General features: G+C 32.7%; 2 protein-coding genes and 1 long non-coding RNA gene across 3 annotated transcripts; 1 reads left to right on the forward strand and 2 right to left on the reverse strand.

Moving 5' to 3' along the window:
* Positions 1-834: 834 nt before the first annotated feature.
* LOC102607393 (beta-glucosidase 47) lies at positions 835-7243 on the reverse strand. The gene is made up of 12 exons (XM_052434560.1): positions 6952-7243; positions 6804-6870; positions 6641-6699; positions 4138-4213; positions 3000-3074; positions 2794-2881; positions 2466-2718; positions 2271-2386; positions 1933-2188; positions 1753-1855; positions 1555-1663; positions 835-1348 (listed from the first exon to the last, which is right to left on the reverse strand). Exons 1-12 carry the CDS (start codon positions 7108-7110, stop codon positions 1150-1152), a joined length of 1560 nt encoding a protein of 519 aa, XP_052290520.1. The 5' UTR covers positions 7111-7243; the 3' UTR covers positions 835-1149.
* Positions 7244-10348: 3105 nt separating this feature from the next.
* LOC127900215 (glucose-6-phosphate/phosphate translocator 2, chloroplastic) lies at positions 10349-13277 on the reverse strand. The gene is made up of 5 exons (XM_052434563.1): positions 12623-13277; positions 12207-12432; positions 11832-12054; positions 11075-11288; positions 10349-10665 (listed from the first exon to the last, which is right to left on the reverse strand). Exons 1-5 carry the CDS (start codon positions 13136-13138, stop codon positions 10654-10656), a joined length of 1191 nt encoding a protein of 396 aa, XP_052290523.1. The 5' UTR covers positions 13139-13277; the 3' UTR covers positions 10349-10653.
* Positions 13278-15254: 1977 nt separating this feature from the next.
* LOC127900420 (uncharacterized) lies at positions 15255-16927 on the forward strand. Its single transcript, XR_008052524.1, has 2 exons — positions 15255-15790; positions 16741-16927. It is a non-coding gene; the product is annotated as an uncharacterized LOC127900420 (long non-coding RNA).
* Positions 16928-18168: the final 1241 nt, after the last annotated feature.

An 18168-nucleotide genomic window follows, 5' to 3' on the forward strand; every position in this document is an offset into this window, starting at 1 on the left:
TTTTCTGCCGTTCAGAAGGAAAAAGAAAAATATGTTTGAGCAACTGATTTTGCGGATCTGTATTAATTCTCTAGCGCCATCTTTGAAATCGTAGAAGAAAGAGAATTGTGCTTTCTTGTAAGTTCACAGATTACTTGAACAGCAGCCAAAAGCTGCATGATATATAATATATTTTAAACACTAGCACTTAATGTTTTGTAGGGGTGTTCAAAATCCAATTCAATCCACTCAATTTATTTGATCCGTTCAAATTCAATCCGTGGATTAATGGATTGGATTAGATTAAAATTTTGAAAATCTGAAGTTGTTGGATTGGATATGGATTCACTTATGTAAATTCGCAAAAATCTGTGAATTCGCAAAAAAATTAAAATATTTATTTAATAAAAAAATTAAACTTATAAATATGACATTGTACTTACTAATAAATAAATAAGTTAAAATATAGTTACATTAAAATCATATTATATCTTATTCGATATAATATAATATAAAAATAATTAAATAAAAAAATTATCTTCCTAAGCAATTAATTTCATGTACTGATCTAAACAAATAAGATTTTTTTTTTGGTGTGTTATATTTTAAAACTTTAAAAGTATTTCCTAACTTTATTTAAATAATTTATTTAAATCTTGTTTAATTTTGAATTTGATCAGTAGTAAAATCATTTTATTATACTAATTTTTTTTAATTAGTTAGTTCATTGATAGGACATGATTCAAAAATTTTAGCCCGCAAACCAATCAGTAAAATAATAAATTAGATATGAGTTGGGTCAAATCTGCATCCAATCAATAAACGTATGGATTGGATTAGATTAAAAATTTATAATCTATAAAATCGTAGATCAGATATGAATTAATGACCGATCCGCAAAATCCAATCCACGAACACTCCTAATATTTTGCATTGCAACTTTGCATACTAGGGAATTATTTGCCCCACTCACCAGTTTGAACTTAATTTACACAGCACAACAGAACCAAGGACTATATGGAGTATCGGCCAAATCTGCAGCTATTGCCTCTTCGGGTAATTTATACAACATTGAAGGCCTACTGCCATTTCCACTAAAATTAAACTTTCACTTGGCGTTCAACCTTGATCTCTTCATTTTTCCTTTTCTATTAATTTTTCACTTTATGATCATGCGGACGCACTGGACCATTTGCCAGCCATATGTTTAGCAATGTACTGCTTGTACCAATTTGCTGATAGTCTTTTAGTTCTCTTGAGTGTGGCATAATCAACATGGTGAAGTCCAAACCTTATTGTATATCCATCATTCCACTCGAAATTGTCAAGCAAGGACCAGGCAAAGTATCCTCGGACATCCGCTCCATTTCTGGAAAAAAATTATATGATTTCGATTTTGTTAGTCCCATTTTAATTTGAACATGGCAGAATACGTCTTAATTCAGATTGCAGAGAACAGAAACATGGTCAAAAAGCTTGCAGCGTTTGTTTATCTTGATCTCAGTTAAATACCATTTGGGATCAAGATTTGAGATAGAATTCAACAGATAAAGAGTTTAAAATGTAATGCCACACCTCACTGCTATTGCCAGGGAATCCAAGTGGCTGCTCATGTACCTCACTCTCCTGGTATCATTGAGTAAATCTTCAATGGAGGTATGGGGATTGTCCCTCTCGCCAAATCCTTCACGGCCAACCACAGTAACATCTGAAGAATCAACAAAATGTGTAACCAAATAATAAAGCAACAATTTGATCTTTGTTCCTACTCACCATTTTCTGTGATGTACATTGGAATGTTATTGTACCTCTCCTTTATGTATGTCACTATTTCACTCATTCCTTGAGGATAAACGAATAACCAGTCGACATCAGTCTGCACTAATAAAAGGCTCGAGTATTATGCCGCATACACTCTATACAATTGAAATAGTAACAACTGAGACGACTTACTGGTTCTCCAATCAAGACGCCATTTCTTTTTGCAGTTCGCAATATAGAGCCCTCAGTCTTACAATTTCCTGGCCCCGGCTCACATACAGAAAAAATGCAATCTTTTACATAGAAGCTGGTATAATGATTGATGCCGATGAAGTCTAATCCATTCTTCAGCTTTTCGAGGTCATTTTTCGAGAATGATGGCAAGCTAGATCCAAGAATTTCGTACATTTCCTTGGGATATTTCCCAAATATGATTGGATCCAAGAACCTGCATTACTTTTAGTTGGAGTCAGGATTCAAGTTTTAGAACCGTCGCGCTAAAGCATATTAGATGTGGTGAAAATGCTTACCAGTTCAAATAAAAAGCTTGAGCTCTCTCAGCTGCTAATTTGTCTTCTAAGGAATTGCTCATAGGTTCAAGCCATAAAACATTCATAACAATTCCAATATTACCTTCTTGTTCTTTCTGAATATTCGGGACATCACGTTTAATCAATTATCACAATAATCGAAATGGTTCTGGGACATGATTTACATGAAAGTACCTGGTATTTAGTTCTGTAGATTTTGACTGCAGCAGCATGGGATAGGATAATGTTGTGGGCTGCAATAAAAGGCTCTTTCTCTGAATCCCCATTAGTGCAGTTTCCAAATAAGCCAGAACAGCGAGATGGAGGGTAAATCCCTGACTGATAGCCTCGAATGACTACAACATTCGGCTCATTAAAGGTAGCCCAGTATTTCACCCTGTCTCCAAAGTATTTGAAGCAAATGTCTGCATAATACTCAAAATCTTCCCTGGAAAATTTACGATCTGCATTAGTCGGAAACCTTAATGTCTACTCCATAAAAGCATAAGAGAATGCCGCTCACTGCACTTCGCGACTTAGCCAAGCTCCATATCTGTCTTCAAGCTCTTGAGGAATGTCATAATGAGTCAAAGTCACAAAGGGCTGGATCCCTGAAATCAGAAGCAATCAACATTTCAATGGAAGTTTTATGTCAGAACTTAACTATATTTCGATAATGCTAATGAATTATGATGATCGTTACTTGTGTCACTTGACTAGAGTTGATACCTTTTAGAAGAAGAGCATTGATTAACTTGTTATAATGATCAATGCCAGCCCAATTCACATCTCCAAATCTTCCCTCTTGTTAGAAGTTAAGAAGATGACACTTAGTTAGAAACAAGCTGAAATTAATGATATATTCGGAAATTGAATATGCATTCCTTTTAGGGATGGCAAAAATTCCCACGGGACAGAATCTTTGGGGATTTTTCTTATTTGGAGAGGGTATAAGGATAATTTTATACCTAATTTTTTATTCGGGGAAGAGACAGATAATTTTTTACCCACTTTCTTATTCGGGGAAGGGACGGTGATGAGGTAGAATCCCCATCTCCTACCCATTTCCCCACTTCCTCGTATTAATTTTTAATTTTGATTTTTTTTTAGAATTATTAATAAATGAATAATGAAATTTAAATTATAAAATATTAAATATTAAATATTAAATATTAGTATAAATAACAAATATCAAAATATTTATACAAATCTGTTATAAAAGCCCACTTAACTAGTTGTAGTCATGAATTATCATTCAACCAAACCTTATTCTAAAATTCTTGGTCAAAAACTGTTTTAGATTATGAGTCATATTCCTTATATTATTTTTATTATTTTAAATTTGAAACCTGATATTATCTCTCAATTTGTCATATTCCTCGAGGAAGAACAAGAGAAGCATGAGGTGCAAGAGTAAATGTTTTTATTAAAAATATTAATTTCAGTATTTATACTCATTTCATTTATTTCATTACTGATATAAAAGTACTTTCTTTTTATTATAGGATTATGAAGATTGACGAAAATAATTATTCTGATAATTTGTATTTTTTAATGTGATTTTTGTAATGGATTAATATTAGTGTGAGATATATTATCAAACCTTACTTTTGTTTAAAATTTTATTTTAATATAATTAAATCAAGTTTAGAATTTAAATTTAAACACGTATTAGTTATTCAGGGATCGGAGATTCCCTCTCATTATTTGAGGAGGGGACATGGATCCCTTCAATCAATTTTAATCGGGACGGAGAGGATATAGGGATATATACAGAATATTGGAAATGGGTACGGAGATACCGGTCCCCTCTCCTTCCCTCTCCATTACCTTCCCTAATTCCTTTCAATGAATTAAAAGGACTCACTGGGTAAAACTCTTGCCCATGATATAGAGAAACGGTAGCTGTTGACTCCAAGGTAGTCCATGAGATCCAAATCTTGCTGTTCTATCATATCATCAAAAATCAAAATTACCAGTTTTCATATCTGTAAAAATTTTCACTACTAAAACCCCAATCCATCTTTTAAATTAGGAGCCGCTGTATTTCCTCATTATTTGTCACAAAATATGACGTAATGCCCTTCCCTAGAATTGTCACTAGGCTCAGTTTGCAATTGTCGGTCCATGTAAAGAATTTTTCTCGTGCAGAATATGAATGGAGACACTATCATCACATTATTACAAATTATTTGACTGGTGACCACATGCAGGGCCGGCTTTAGAGTTTGAGGGGTCTTAGGCGAAATTTTTTTATGAGGCCTCTATTATTTTGTAATTTTAATACTCAAAGACATATAAAGAGGATCAAAATTTATTCTATCTTTAATTCTTGAATTTCAACAATAATAAAAAAAAATCAAAAATTTAAAAAATAAAACCTAAAAAACAGTCAAGAAGATTAATTTTTTTATTCCATTAAAACCGTTAAAAAACAAACAAACAAATAAAAAAAATTATTTTCAAATAGAATATTTAGAATGATAGAATGTTTAGAATGATAGAATATAACAATTTTAAAATGATGAGTTGATGTTCAAAAATAAAAATGGACTTTATATTTTAAGAAACTAATTATTTTAAATGAACCAATGAATATAATAATTTTATTTGTAGAGAAGAGAACAAGAAATTTTTTTCATTTACTAATTTTTTCATTTACTAATTCTTGAGATTATGAGGTTTTTAATAGAAATTAAAAGAAATATTAAAATTCAAATATGCTAATATTGAATAATTGAAAAGGAATGAAGGTTAAAGAATATTATTAATTATATTTCTCTAAAATTAAGGTTCCTAAATATAGATTTTTTATAAAAAATAATTCTTAATTATAGAATAATTAAGAATAGAGAGATATCTAATAAAATTTTTGATTTCTTAAAATACGTATTAAAAATATTTTATTAATTAGAAAATTATTAAAGAAATACTCAAAAAATGAGGCATTCTTAAAATATGAGACCTTAGGCGACAGCCTTGTTCGCCTATACCTAAAGCCACCCCTGACCACATGAGCATAAAATGAATCAAAACAGAAAAAATGGCGGACAGAAAATAAAATTGCCAATTCAGAGAAGAAATATATCTTGAGATGCACCCAAATTTAGAGCTACTATACAATGACAAGTGAGGTCTTATAATCTAATAATTCAATCAAATTAGCATAGAAATCTAAGGTCTAGGATACATCATAATCAGCGGTCTGCGTCCAAAGCTTTCAAATACATTTGACATATTACCAAATAAAATCTCATATAAGATGTTATACCGCTATCATACGTCTCTAGAACTAAGTTGATTTGACCTAATCTCAATCAGTTAAATCATTAAATTATTATTTTTTTAACTTAACAAAAATTTTCAATCATTAGCTAACTAAATTATTAAACTAATTTTTTTTAGTTTTTTTTCTTAATAATATTATTAAAAGATATTCTCTAAATTATATTTTTCTAATTAATTAATTTTTATCTTTATCTAAATAAAATTTAATAATTAGCATTATTACTCATCTTTATAACTTGTGATAATATAGTGGTAGACTATTATTATTTTTATCTTTTTTATTTTCTTCAAATTAACATTATTTATCTTCATAATTTTTATGAATATTTTTTATATAAAAATATCATGAATTATAAGAAAATTGATTAACATATACTGATTTAGAATATAAAGGATTATATTCAATTGAAGATAATTTATGTTACGATATCTTTAAACTCTTTGAAATGCTTATTATTTATTTAACATTTATTATTTGTAAGGGCACAAGTGCAAAAGTACTAGTTTTTAAATTTTTTAAGTTAAAAAAGAAACAATTCAATATTTATTTTTAAGTAATTTAAAAAAAATAAACATATTATTCAGATTTAGAGATCTAGTTCTATTCATAATTAAAACTAATTTATATCTATTCAGATTTAAAAATTAAAAAACAAAAAAACAAAAGTCACCTAACATTCATAAACACATATATTTTGCTAAAATATGAACTATGCCGCTGGTTTAGAATTCGATTGCAAATGCATGGAGCAAGTCCTAGCCAGTATTCTCTGGTGCCGGAATTGGAAAAAAGATTGGATTTAAATTGACTAATCGGTCAGCGGCCAGAGAATCACAATTTTGGCTAACTAATTTACAGACAAAACCTCTTAGATAATAAGAAATTTGGACAGAATCTTTTTGAGAAATCCAAGTTGTATATGTTGATGTGAATTAAGAATCTTTTTGTAATGTGCGAGAAATTTATTTGTGAATACAAACACCAAGGAGCAGCTAACAGCTCAGAATTAGAGAGCTACTTTTATTTTTATCAAGGGGCGCATAAAAATAAAGTTCAATTTCAAAGCATGAATTTGAGTTACCAGATATCGATGGTAATGATCCACAGCAACATCTCCATTACTTCCATCCATGATGTTTCCTGCAACAAGTTATCTCGAATATTTCTTAAAAGCAAAAGGGAATGATGGAAATAACATGAAGCATCAAAGCTGGCTGTGAAACATAATTGACCCAAATTCTGACCAGGCTTGTGGGTAAAATTGTCCCAGTTGTTTAGGCCTTTTCCATCAGTCAGGAAAGCTCCTTCATACTGCAAAGACCGAAAGCATACAATAATAATCCATAGAACCTGAAACAATCTGACTGTTGTAGAGGTTGCGTAAGAAAGAACCTGATAAGAAGAAGATGCAGTTCCAAAAAGGAAACTTCTGGGGAATGGAGATGAACTGAATTCTCCATTCACTTTGATAACGGGATTACATGATACCAATAGTACTAAAAAGCAAATTCCAAGCAGAAAGAACGCATGATATAACAATGGAAACTCCATAACAGTGAATCTGAAGCTGTCCTCAACTCACCAGTTGCAAAGAAATAAAATAGAGTGGTGACTCTGGTAGCACAATCCGAGAGATGTTTTTCAGAAACTGAAAACGGAATGGCCCTCTTGACGTCCAACACTTGTAATTGCTAAGTATTACTTGGCTGAATGTCATGTAGACATATATATATATATATATATATATATATATATATATATATATATATATATATATATATATATATATATATATTGTGAACTTTCAGAAAATGCCAACACCAAATTTCGTAAAATTGAATCCATTATCTTAAAAGGCTTAAATTGCGGGAATTTGTCCCAGCCATACCCCAAAAATAGGGTATTTATCTAAATACACTCTCATACTCCAAAATTCCTCATATATACATTTTTCTACGTGTAATTACGGAATTACCCTAATTTAAAACCTAAGTCATTATGACCATTCATGATCAGGCCGTGGAACACAACACCCAATTTCACCTAATTCAAACCTTCCTCAAGATTGAATCCGATCAAAACCAAAAAAAAAAAAAAAAGAGTGAAGCGTCATTCGCCAGGCTTGATTGCGGTCCTTTCGGTGGGCTATTAGATGAGGCCAACACCCACAACACTTTGCTGCTGTTACTTCATGTCTTTGTTATCGCTTGTTCTAGCCCCACAAACTTGCTGCTCTGAATTGAAATTGGCTGAATTAAAGTTGATTTACCACATAAAACTTAATTGTTGCACCTTGTTGAGTATGTGAAGTCATTTTCTATAATAATACAATACATGATTATACAACAAATACAAAAACAAAATCAAACAAGACATATAACTAAGTGTGGAACCGTCCGCCCATTTACATGATGACACATGACAACAGTTGTGTAACTTGCTAAAATACACAACTATAGTACAATAAACAGTCAAATGATATATTTATTTAAAAAAAAATGCATTCTTTACACTAACAGAATGTTAGGTGTCATAATAACTATTAAATTTTTCACACTTGCATGACTGTTGTAAATTTATACATACATAATAAAATTTGTGTAAGTTGCAAAAATGCATGACTACAATCTAGTATATAGTCAGAAGACATATTTCTTCTTCAAAAAATATTTTTATCGACTAATAGAATGTTAGGGTCTAATAACAACTGAAATATTTTTCATATATGCACGACTATAGTATGTAAGTTTATACGTACACCACAATTATCGTGTAACTTATTAAAGTATATGACTATAGTCCAATAATAGTTAGATGACATATGTAGTGAAAAAAACATATTTTTTACACTAGTAAAATGCTAGGGTTCCATAACAATTGACATTTTGCGCACTTACATTATGACAGTCGTGTAAATTCATATATACATTATTGTAATTGTGTAATACAGGTGCAGAAGAAAATTTTTGGAACAAATTGAGGCTTCAATAAATGTAGTTAGAAAATCCATCACATGTGAGTTGTTTTATTGTTTATTATAAACCAAACTAAACCCTAAAAATAATATAATGTTAAGAAAATGAATAAATAACACAAAATAAATATAAAGTTTCAAATACCTTATTAATTAGATGAATAATATACCTATTTACAAACCAAAATATCAATACATTGGCTGTTCATGAGTGATTTTGAGAGTGTGGAGTGAAAAAATGTGAGAAATAAAGAGTGTGTTGGAGGTGATTTATGTGTGTTTTATATATTTTTTTAAGAATATTTTAGAGAATACTCCACATAAAATGGTATACCTACATAATTTTTAAATATGGGAGTATATTTAACTAAATACTCTATTTTTAAGATATATTTAATTAAAATTACTATTTGTAAGTGGAGTGTGTGCACCAAGCCACTAATGCTCTACTATTTGGCAGAGCAGAGGCAATATCGTGGAACTACTTATAGGTCCATATTAAGATTCATCAAAATTTAGTCTTAACATAACTATGGATTTCATTTATAAAATCTATCACTCTGCCAAACAACAGAATATTTATGACATATCCTACCATCTGCAGATCTTTCTCTAATATTTTGGACCCACAAAAAATTATATTTCATCTTTCAAATCAATGTCATTCTACAATTTCTCAAAAGTTTTCTTATCCGCCAGTCTCCAATTACAACAGCCGGTTAGCAACTGACCAACAGTGCACAAAACCCATCCTAAATCAGAATATTGATTAAATAGTTAAACGATGGTCCATTGCACTGAAAATTGTGGGAAATATAAATCATGTTTTATTCGCAAAAGTCAAAAGTAGAAAAAGAAACTTTTCTGAGAAAATTATTTGACATGAAAAGGATCTACTCAATTGATTCCGATGATCCATAAAGCCAACAGTAACAGTTCTCCACAAAATGCGATTCATCATTGATTGTTGGAAAATCAGCACAGGAATTGTTATTTTGAGGCATAATTATAAGTGGGATTTACACCAAAGGTTAGGGGTAATTTAGATATTCCGCTGTGAGTACTTTGGAATGATATATTTCTATAATCAAAATAATACTCCGATGAATAAGAAAATAATACTCAAGGTAAACCCATAGAATTGAATTTTTTTTTAAAAAAAATGCACTTGTTAAAAGGTTTATAGATGATTACCCCTATATATGTTGATATGAATATAAATATGAAGGCTCTGCTGGACTTTTGTGCACCCACAACCGTAGATTTTTTGTTTTACAATTATTATTCATTCTGCTTGCGAAGATTTATAGCATTTCTAACAAAAACAATGATCACGACCTTTCTAGTTAACGTCAAAGAGAATGAATAAAATTATTAATGACCCAAAGGGAAAAGCAAGTTTGTCAAGGATTATCTTAGAAATCTAAAACTCATTTCGGGTGCTCCTTAGCATGCTAATCTGAAAGCAGTTGGGTTGAAGAATAGCTTCGACCCAAGCTAGGCCCATGTCACATGGGCAAGCCCTTTCAGTGTAAAGCAAATTTGGCCTTCCGTCGTCATAGAACAAATAAGAGTGAGACATTGCATTTTAATATTGGTTTCCCCAAATGTACAACCTCGGTGTTTGGGGCACGAAGAGATCCAAAATCTTAGATCATCGTTTTATGTGAATCAGCAAAGCTTTAACTGGAAGTGTTACAACACCACAGGTTTTTGATCCTGGAAACCGAGGTGACAGCCGAGATGGTTCGAAGTACAGAAATGGAGAACTGTAATATGTAATTTTTTGCATTAATCTTAATGAAGGGAAATAAATGAATGAATAAATAACTCTATTAACATCATTACAGCTCAGTAACTCATTTATTCTTATTTACAACAAAGGCATTAACCCACAATCTGCTCTCGGGTGAAAAAAAACCTTGTACACTTATCTGGCTGCAAGCATCATGAGAATAATATAGATACTACTCTTGATTACAAGGAATAAAAGCATCATTCCGTCCACTGTAGCCGCGTCTTTTTTTTTTTCAATCAATCTTCTGTCAGACTTCGATGCGAATAGTTCCAGCAGAACTCATAGACTATGCGGCAAAACCACCTCAAAATCCTTCACACCTTCACTGCTTTGCCTGCTCAAAAATATATCAAAATTCCATCAGCTACACTCACAACAATCAGTCTTAGCAACAATTCAACGTTTATGAGAGTAGTTTCACCAGACAGGGCTCATTGCAAACTGGGCTTAGATTTAGTCACATAAATTCCCAAATCTTGGACCAAAAACTACATTCAGAGGAAGGGACAAATTATCATCAAATTGGATTTCTTTTTTTTTTTTTTAACCCCTACTGGTAAATGGCCCTAAAGAAGATTGAAAGGCTGTTCTGCAGGTCTTTTGTCTCCATACAACCAAGTGGGCAGTACAAAGCCAAAAGGAGGAAAAATTTTCTGCCAATTGTAAACCATTTGGTCCCCAGGGAAAATGTGAACAACAATTTTGAATTTTTCATACTTGACTAGAAAGATATGAGAATATACCTGTGAATAGATGAAGGTGCCGAGTATTGCAATGGCGGCTCCAAGAGCATTGACGGGTTGAACTGGCGTGTGGAAGATGATGATGGAGGAGACTATGACAGAGATTCGCTTCATTGTGTTGCCAATGCTGAATGTCAATGGAGAAATTTGATCGAGAGACATGTATGAAACTTGGTTGTACAAGTGATAGAAGATACTCTGTGCCGCTACCCACCTGTGACAATCCAGAGTCACAAATTTATCTTAGAAAAACATTGAGGAAGTTAACGAGTGCTCATTTTGGGACCACACGACTAAAAATTATTAAAATCTATAATGTTTCAAATCAAAATGGAACTTTTTCTGATATCAAGCAGACAGGAAGTATCTATTTTCTTCAATTCTTGAGAAATATCATGCAAATGCATCTAAAAGCAGATAAATCTACCTCCCATCACAAAACAAAAATAATAAAATAAGACACCAGAGTTTTGGAGCTGAAATTCTAATGAACAAATGATGAGAAACTATTTGGCCTATAAACCATTCGACAAAAGCAATTTTAATTAATAAAATAGGCAATTTTAGTTGAGAAAAATTAAGAGCCTAACTGTCTGTCATCTGCGCGGATGCAAATGACACTTAAGCATAACTACCGAGATTGGAAAATCTATTGTCGTGTAATAAAATATCAATGACAGTAAATACTGGTAATGAACAAGTAAAAATACACAGTAGAAAAAAGAGTTCATATAAAATACGAGGTCATAGTATTTACCACACGAAGTTGGGACCAATTTGAGCAATAGCCTTTTGCCAGCCAGCAGCCCACATCTGAGGGCCCTCCACAGCAATTGCAAATGGTGTGAGAATCAAAAGAGACATCATAGACAAACAAGCATAATAGTTCATCCCACCAACAGACTTTCCCTTCATCCCTTTCTTGGAGAAAATGTTCCGAAACACGAATGCCAAATTCGATATCATAGCTCCCATAAATCCTGAAAACACCGTCAGCAAATTCAACAATCAAAACCAGCAACACCATCACTAAGCATGAAATATTTTCAAGTATTCATCCGAAGAAAAGGGAATTTTTTTTTTAATATGTAATCAGAATCATTTCAACCACATTTAGAACAGTTTATCTCACCAATCATGTTGAAGTTGAGCTCTGTAACAGCAGCAAGGGCACAGCCTCCAATAATCGGCAGGAGTGACATATAAACCGGCATGGGAAGTGTCTCACCGAACAAGAACCTTGAAACCAATACACTGAATGCAGGCTCACCACTCTTGATGATGTGAGTGAATGAAACTGCAACTTTTGACATACTTACGGTTGCTGCTACATGCCCAATTGTATGTGCCACTGCAACCTGCACGGCAAATTCACCAAGAATAAGTATTGTATAAATCTGAATTTCTCAATCTCCACCCAATGCTCCATTACGGTGAATTTCAAGTGCATTCCTAAATCATGGTCTCAATTCTCAAGCAACCAAAGACAATAGAACCTATAAAGCATCGAAGCAAAGCAAATGAATTGAAAAAGCAAATTTAACTCACAGGAAACAAACTCTTCCAGAACTCAAGATCGGTTTTAGGGGCTTCAGCGATTCTGGTGGCCCAAGAAACCAACATCATGAGAGAGCCACAAGCCAGTGAAAGAGTAGAAGTAAGCCAAGGATAAGGAAAAGCATTCAACACTTTTTTGTTATAGATATTAAACACCACATTTAAAGCCCACCATGTGGCAAAATATATGCCAATTTTGAGCCTCTGGGCAGCCTCAAACCGAGCCTGCTCATCAAGAACCTCGATGTTTATGTCCAGAGGACGTGACCTGTCAGCCTCATAGGCATTGCACTGTGTTTTAAGCTCTTTTTGTTGCTCTTTTGGCGAAAATGTGAGATTTTGAGTTGATGAAATATGAAGAGGCTTTTCTGAAGAGAATTTGTTGTTAAAGATTGAATTTTGGATGATGGGTAGCGGAGAGAACTTTAGCGTTGGGGTTAAAAAACGTTTCTTTGGCAAGAAATCTGTGGATGCTGAAAATGGGGTGTGCTTAACTGAAGAGATCATTGTGTTTTTGTGAAGAATGCGAATGGTAGGGGGGTAATTCAACGAATTCGACAAGTTTTGTACCCGAAGCCGGAGAGAAGAGAAATTGTATACGTGTGTATGTGCGTTGTGCTTGTGCTGCTCCAAGTTCTGGAGGGAGGATGAGGAATTTATAGGCAAAGGGAGGGAGATGACGTAAAGTATGGGCTAGCTGTGATACATTACACGTAGTGACAAAGTGACAGCCTGAATGCCTGATCGAAGTTTTTAAAAATTAAAAAAGTTACTTCTGCTTTCTTTTTTAACGCTTGATTTTGACATTGACAAGGGGTTACTGGTAAATAAAATTGGGGGATAAAAAAAAAAGAAGCTAATCTCAGATTGATATATTACCCTTATGATAGAATTGGAGGGAGGAATGCAAGTGGACAAGTAGGAGTACTAATTGATTTTTTAAGACGTTAAGTATGCTTATAGAAAATTAAATCATGGTATTTTGGAAAAAATTAAAGTGCTGCGAGTCCATGACATTACTGATCATATTATAAATAAATAGATAGAAATATTATTAACAGTGTTTTTTTTTTTAAATGAAAATGATCATAGGTTAAGGTTTTGTACTATTTTGAAGACAAAATGTTGTCTTGTTCCTGCTCCACGAAGTTGTTCTGACCGTTGAGTTTGATTCTTTGAAACAGTAGGCAATTCAAACATTTCCAATTTTGAGGCACTCAATTACAATCAAATTTTGGAAATTATTCTTAGATATTCCCAGCCGTTCTAATTTGAAAGTTGACAAATCCACCCTTCTCGTCAACTGAATTATAGGACGCTTGAGACTTGAGAGGGATATTTTCGCCTTCTAAGAAACTCACGGCTGACGAGGCACCAGGATAATATTCAAATATTTTTGTTTCTAATTTTTATTTCTTAAACACAACCTTTGCTCTGGCCAATGGCACGGCCCTAATAATTTCAAGGCATACATATTTTATTATTAACAATCATGCGGACCCAGGTTGATTGAAACAGCACACGCCATCACAGCATGCATTCAGCTGCTGCAAATTCTGGACCGTGAATTGCTTGCAGGTTGCAGCAACTTCAACGGTGGTGAACAAAGCAGAGACAACATGTTGTGGGGTTTAATAATTGATTGTTTTGATGCATAAAAAAAATAAAATTTGAGTGATAAAAGACAGACACCTGGCTAAGCTTGCATTGCGGGGGAGTTACGTTGATACAAGTTGTTAAACACTTGTCAAAATTGAATTATTGGTACCGCGTCTGTTGTTGATTTTCCAATGTTTTCATTGCTTTCCATGCTTTTTTTATTTGCTTTTAAAGTTTTTGACGGATGAGAATTTTCTTTCCATTAAATAACAGGACAAAATTGTGGTGCAACTGTGGTAGGATACCACAGTTGCATCCAACCGTTGAATTTCCACTCATTTAAATAGACCCCACTCATGTAAGTAGATTCAACGGCTGGTGTAACTGTGGTACGGTACCACAATTACATTGTAGTCTGATCCTAAATAACAACTAAATTTTTCATTCACGGCTGCCATTTGGCTGCTTAGATATTTATACTCACTTCGTTCACTAGTAACTCGTGTTACAGTCGTAGCCATGCTCAGGTCCAATTCTAATTATCCAACCCTGCCACGTTTTGCCATTAAGGCCTCATTTAGGATCACGATTATTTTTTTAAGGGAATTAAATGTAATTTTAAAAAAATTAAATGTTAATTTTAATATTTAATTAATTTTTAAAAAAATCAATTTTTACAAAACCATTCTTTCTTACAACAGACTTTGAAAAGTAAAAAAGGAATAAGTTTTTCAAAATTTAATTTTTAAAATTACTTTTATACTTAACATAATTTTATATATATCCTTATATATATTATAAAAATATAAATTATTAACTTTAAAGATATTATTATTATTATTATTATAATATTGAGATAACAAAATAAAAAATAAATTAATAGTATAAAATAAATTAATACCAAACATGATAGTTTTATAATATTTCAAATCACTTTTTGTTAAGAAAAAATTATATTGTAGATCAATCAATATTTACAATTGAAAAACCTATAATCTTTTAGACAACTTTATAATATCGGACCCAAAAATAAACTGAATCTATTTTTTTAATATTAAACAAAAAAGAAAATAGATGGAAGACTCGAACCCCTTATTGCACGTGTGAAAATTAACTCTCTCTTTTTTTTTTATTTCAATTTTTTCATAAATGAAATTGTGAAATTTGGTACCCATGTAAAAAAGGGTTTTTGATTATGACTCTGGCCGGTAAGTTGTAATTGTATTGGCAACGAGAGTAGTTTGATAGGGACGTTTGATTGGAATAAGAATCGTTTGTTTATGTTTGGTGAGATGCATGGACTGTGTTTGGGGGCACGCGACTGTCATGTGCGACTAGTAACCTGTCTTTTGTATGTTCTAAGAGCGTCGAGAGTCACACACGCACACGCATTTTGCGACTTGCCTAGCCTTCAAAAGGAGGAACTGACTGTTATACTTAACGCGGACGAATTTGGCTTCTCGCGCTAAAACTACAGGAAACAAAATGGGGCCTGCCTTTTCCTCTCGTCTGCAAAAGCGAAATGGGCTAAACGGCTAAATGCACTTTACCCATATCCAGGTACACCCCTTTCTGAAAGCAATTTTAAATGATTTTACTGTTGGCGCTTAATTTGAAAAAAAATTCAGAGAATATTTGTTGGTCTTTAATCTACCAATTTTGCACTTAATTTGAAAAAAAATATATTCAGAGAATATTAATGAATTTACAAAATATTAATACAAATTATGTTAACGTTTTCTTGAGGTCAATGCCAACTGTGTTGTGTTTCTATTGATAATTTATCCTTTATGTTTAATGAAATTATAATTTTGGTTTTATTTTATGTATAAAGATACTTTCAATCTTATTACGTCAACAAGATGTCGACGATCAATTAACAGTCACGACTAAAAAGTAATAAAATGTACAGTATTATAATTCTTTATTAGTAAAATGTTGGAGTGTAATACGTATTGTATCCAAAAGTTATTTATCAATAATTTCTATAATAAAAATATAATAACCCCATTAGTTTCTATAGCTGCACTTTTTCGTACCTCAACTATAGGCATTCAAAACTAACCCTACACGTTTAATTCAAGTCTCAATCCTAATTGGTTGAAACAATAAACGACTGATCGTTTATGTTAAAGGGCAAATGTTATAATTATTATTATCATTTTTGCTTTTTTCGGGGTGTGTTTGGGACGCCGTACATACCATATTAGATTGTACACTCATTGAAATATTCATTGTAGTGTATTTTAATACGAAGAGAGGTGCTAACTAATACAGATGGTTAAAACTTGAGTGCAAACAAGAGGTTTGAGATTTTCAACCTCTAATATGGGTGGGAAGTGATTGGGACGTCACTAATTATAGCTAAAAACAATAATAATAAATTTTTGTTATTAATAAAAAAAGGTAAAAAGAGCCACTATCAATCATTGCTGACATTTTACAAACAGTTTAAATTACTTTTGGTATCGCTGAAATTCTCATCTCGATTCTAAAAAATTTAATTGTAGGCGAGCTGGAGCTTGATTTTATTGTGGTTGGTGGTAGTGATCGGAGGTGTAAGGTTGTCAACAGTAGCCAAACATCAAACATTTGCCAATGGTGCCTAATGTTGTTGTTTGTTTTCTTTACAAGGACTACAATTTGATAACGTTTGAACCTTGATTGGAGAAACAAAGAACAAAAAATTCTATGAAATTATTGGAGTCTATTTTGCGTTTACAAAAAAAAAAAAAATGTCTAGAATGTTAGAGATTTGAGTTGGTCTTTTAAAGTACCAATATTCTATTTTGCTTAGATAAGAGAGCACATTTTAGTGTGTGTGTGTGTATAAACCAAATATAGTGTGGTAACAAATCCATTAAGATGAGGCCTACGTGCACGAAATCAAGCTCGGAGGCGTTCATTCTTGAAATATGTTACCTTGGCTCGAGATAACTAACACCCCCCTACAAAGATAACGTGTATGTGCGCAAGCGAGTTTCGCCTTTTTTTTTTTTTTTGCATAGAGAATTTGTAGATTTCAATAATTTTATTGAGGAGTTAATGCTTTTATTTATAGTCTCGTTTAACTCACCCCATGGCGGGAACCCCCCCCCCCCTCCCCCCCCAAAGAGTGACCCACAACCCCACGTCTCTCAGTTGGGGGTGATGTGAATGTGCACAAACGATTTGACCTATTTATTGCATGAAAATTTTTGTAGATTTCAATCATTTTAGAAAGAAGTCAATGCTCTTATTTATAGTAGGCTTGGAAATTTAGTCCGACCCTATTTTTGCCCCGATTGACCCGACCCTAATTTTTAGGGTTTTGATCCGAATTTTTTAGGTTAGGGTCAAAATTTTAAGGCTCAAACAAATTCGGGTTAGGGTCGAGCTTAAAGTCGACCCGACTCGACCCTATTAAAAAAAAAAACTAAATTGTGTGTTTTTATGAGTTTTTATTTGTATAAGACGAGTTTTTTTATTTTTTATTTTTATTTTTTATGTTGGGTTGTTAAATTGAATTGTGTATGGCTAAAATGGTTGTGGAATTACATTGTGTGTTTTTCATGTTGGATTTTGGAATTGATTTGTGTATGGGGCTGAAATGATTGTGGAAAGTGGAATTGAATTGTGTTTGAAATGGTTGAGGAATTGCCGAATTGGTTGAAATGGTGGTGGGAAATGGGAGGGTTAACTATTTCGGTAGGGTCGGGTTGGGTCGGACCCGACCCTAACTAAATAGTGTTCGGGTTTTTTTAGGATCGGGTTTCAAATTTTTTTTTTATCAGGTCGGGTAGGGCTTGGCCAAGCCCGAGCCCGACCCGACCCGACCTTTTGCCATTCCTAATTTATAGTTTTGTTTAACTTATCCTTAGGGGGGACTTTCCACACAAGGTGACATCTCAAGTTGTATGTGTACGAGCGCCCTTGGCCTCTTTCTTGCATGAAAAATT

Source organism: Citrus sinensis, chromosome 2 (assembly GCF_022201045.2).
Source record: "Citrus sinensis cultivar Valencia sweet orange chromosome 2, DVS_A1.0, whole genome shotgun sequence".
Classification (NCBI taxonomy): domain Eukaryota; kingdom Viridiplantae; phylum Streptophyta; class Magnoliopsida; order Sapindales; family Rutaceae; genus Citrus; species Citrus sinensis.

Bases quoted from the DNA above. Each gene is read 5' to 3' on its own strand.
- LOC102607393 (XM_052434560.1), bottom strand. From the start codon at position 7,110: ATGGAGTTTCCATTGTTATATCATGCGTTCTTTCTGCTTGGAATTTGC. The intron at 3,075-4,137 runs GTGAGTCCTTTT...ACTTCTAACAAG, and splicing joins ATGGGCAAGAGTTTTACCCA to AGGGAAGATTTGGAGATGTG. The intron at 1,664-1,752 runs GTGAGTAGGAAC...TTGGCCGTGAAG, and splicing joins AATGTACATCACAGAAAATG to GATTTGGCGAGAGGGACAAT.
- LOC127900215 (XM_052434563.1), bottom strand. From the start codon at position 13,138: ATGATCTCTTCAGTTAAGCACACCCCATTTTCAGCATCCACAGATTTC. The intron at 12,433-12,622 runs GTGAGTTAAATT...TTTGCCGTGCAG, and splicing joins TCTGGAAGAGTTTGTTTCCT to GTTGCAGTGGCACATACAAT. The intron at 11,289-11,831 runs GTAAATACTATG...GGATTGTCACAG, and splicing joins ATTGGTCCCAACTTCGTGTG to GTGGGTAGCGGCACAGAGTA.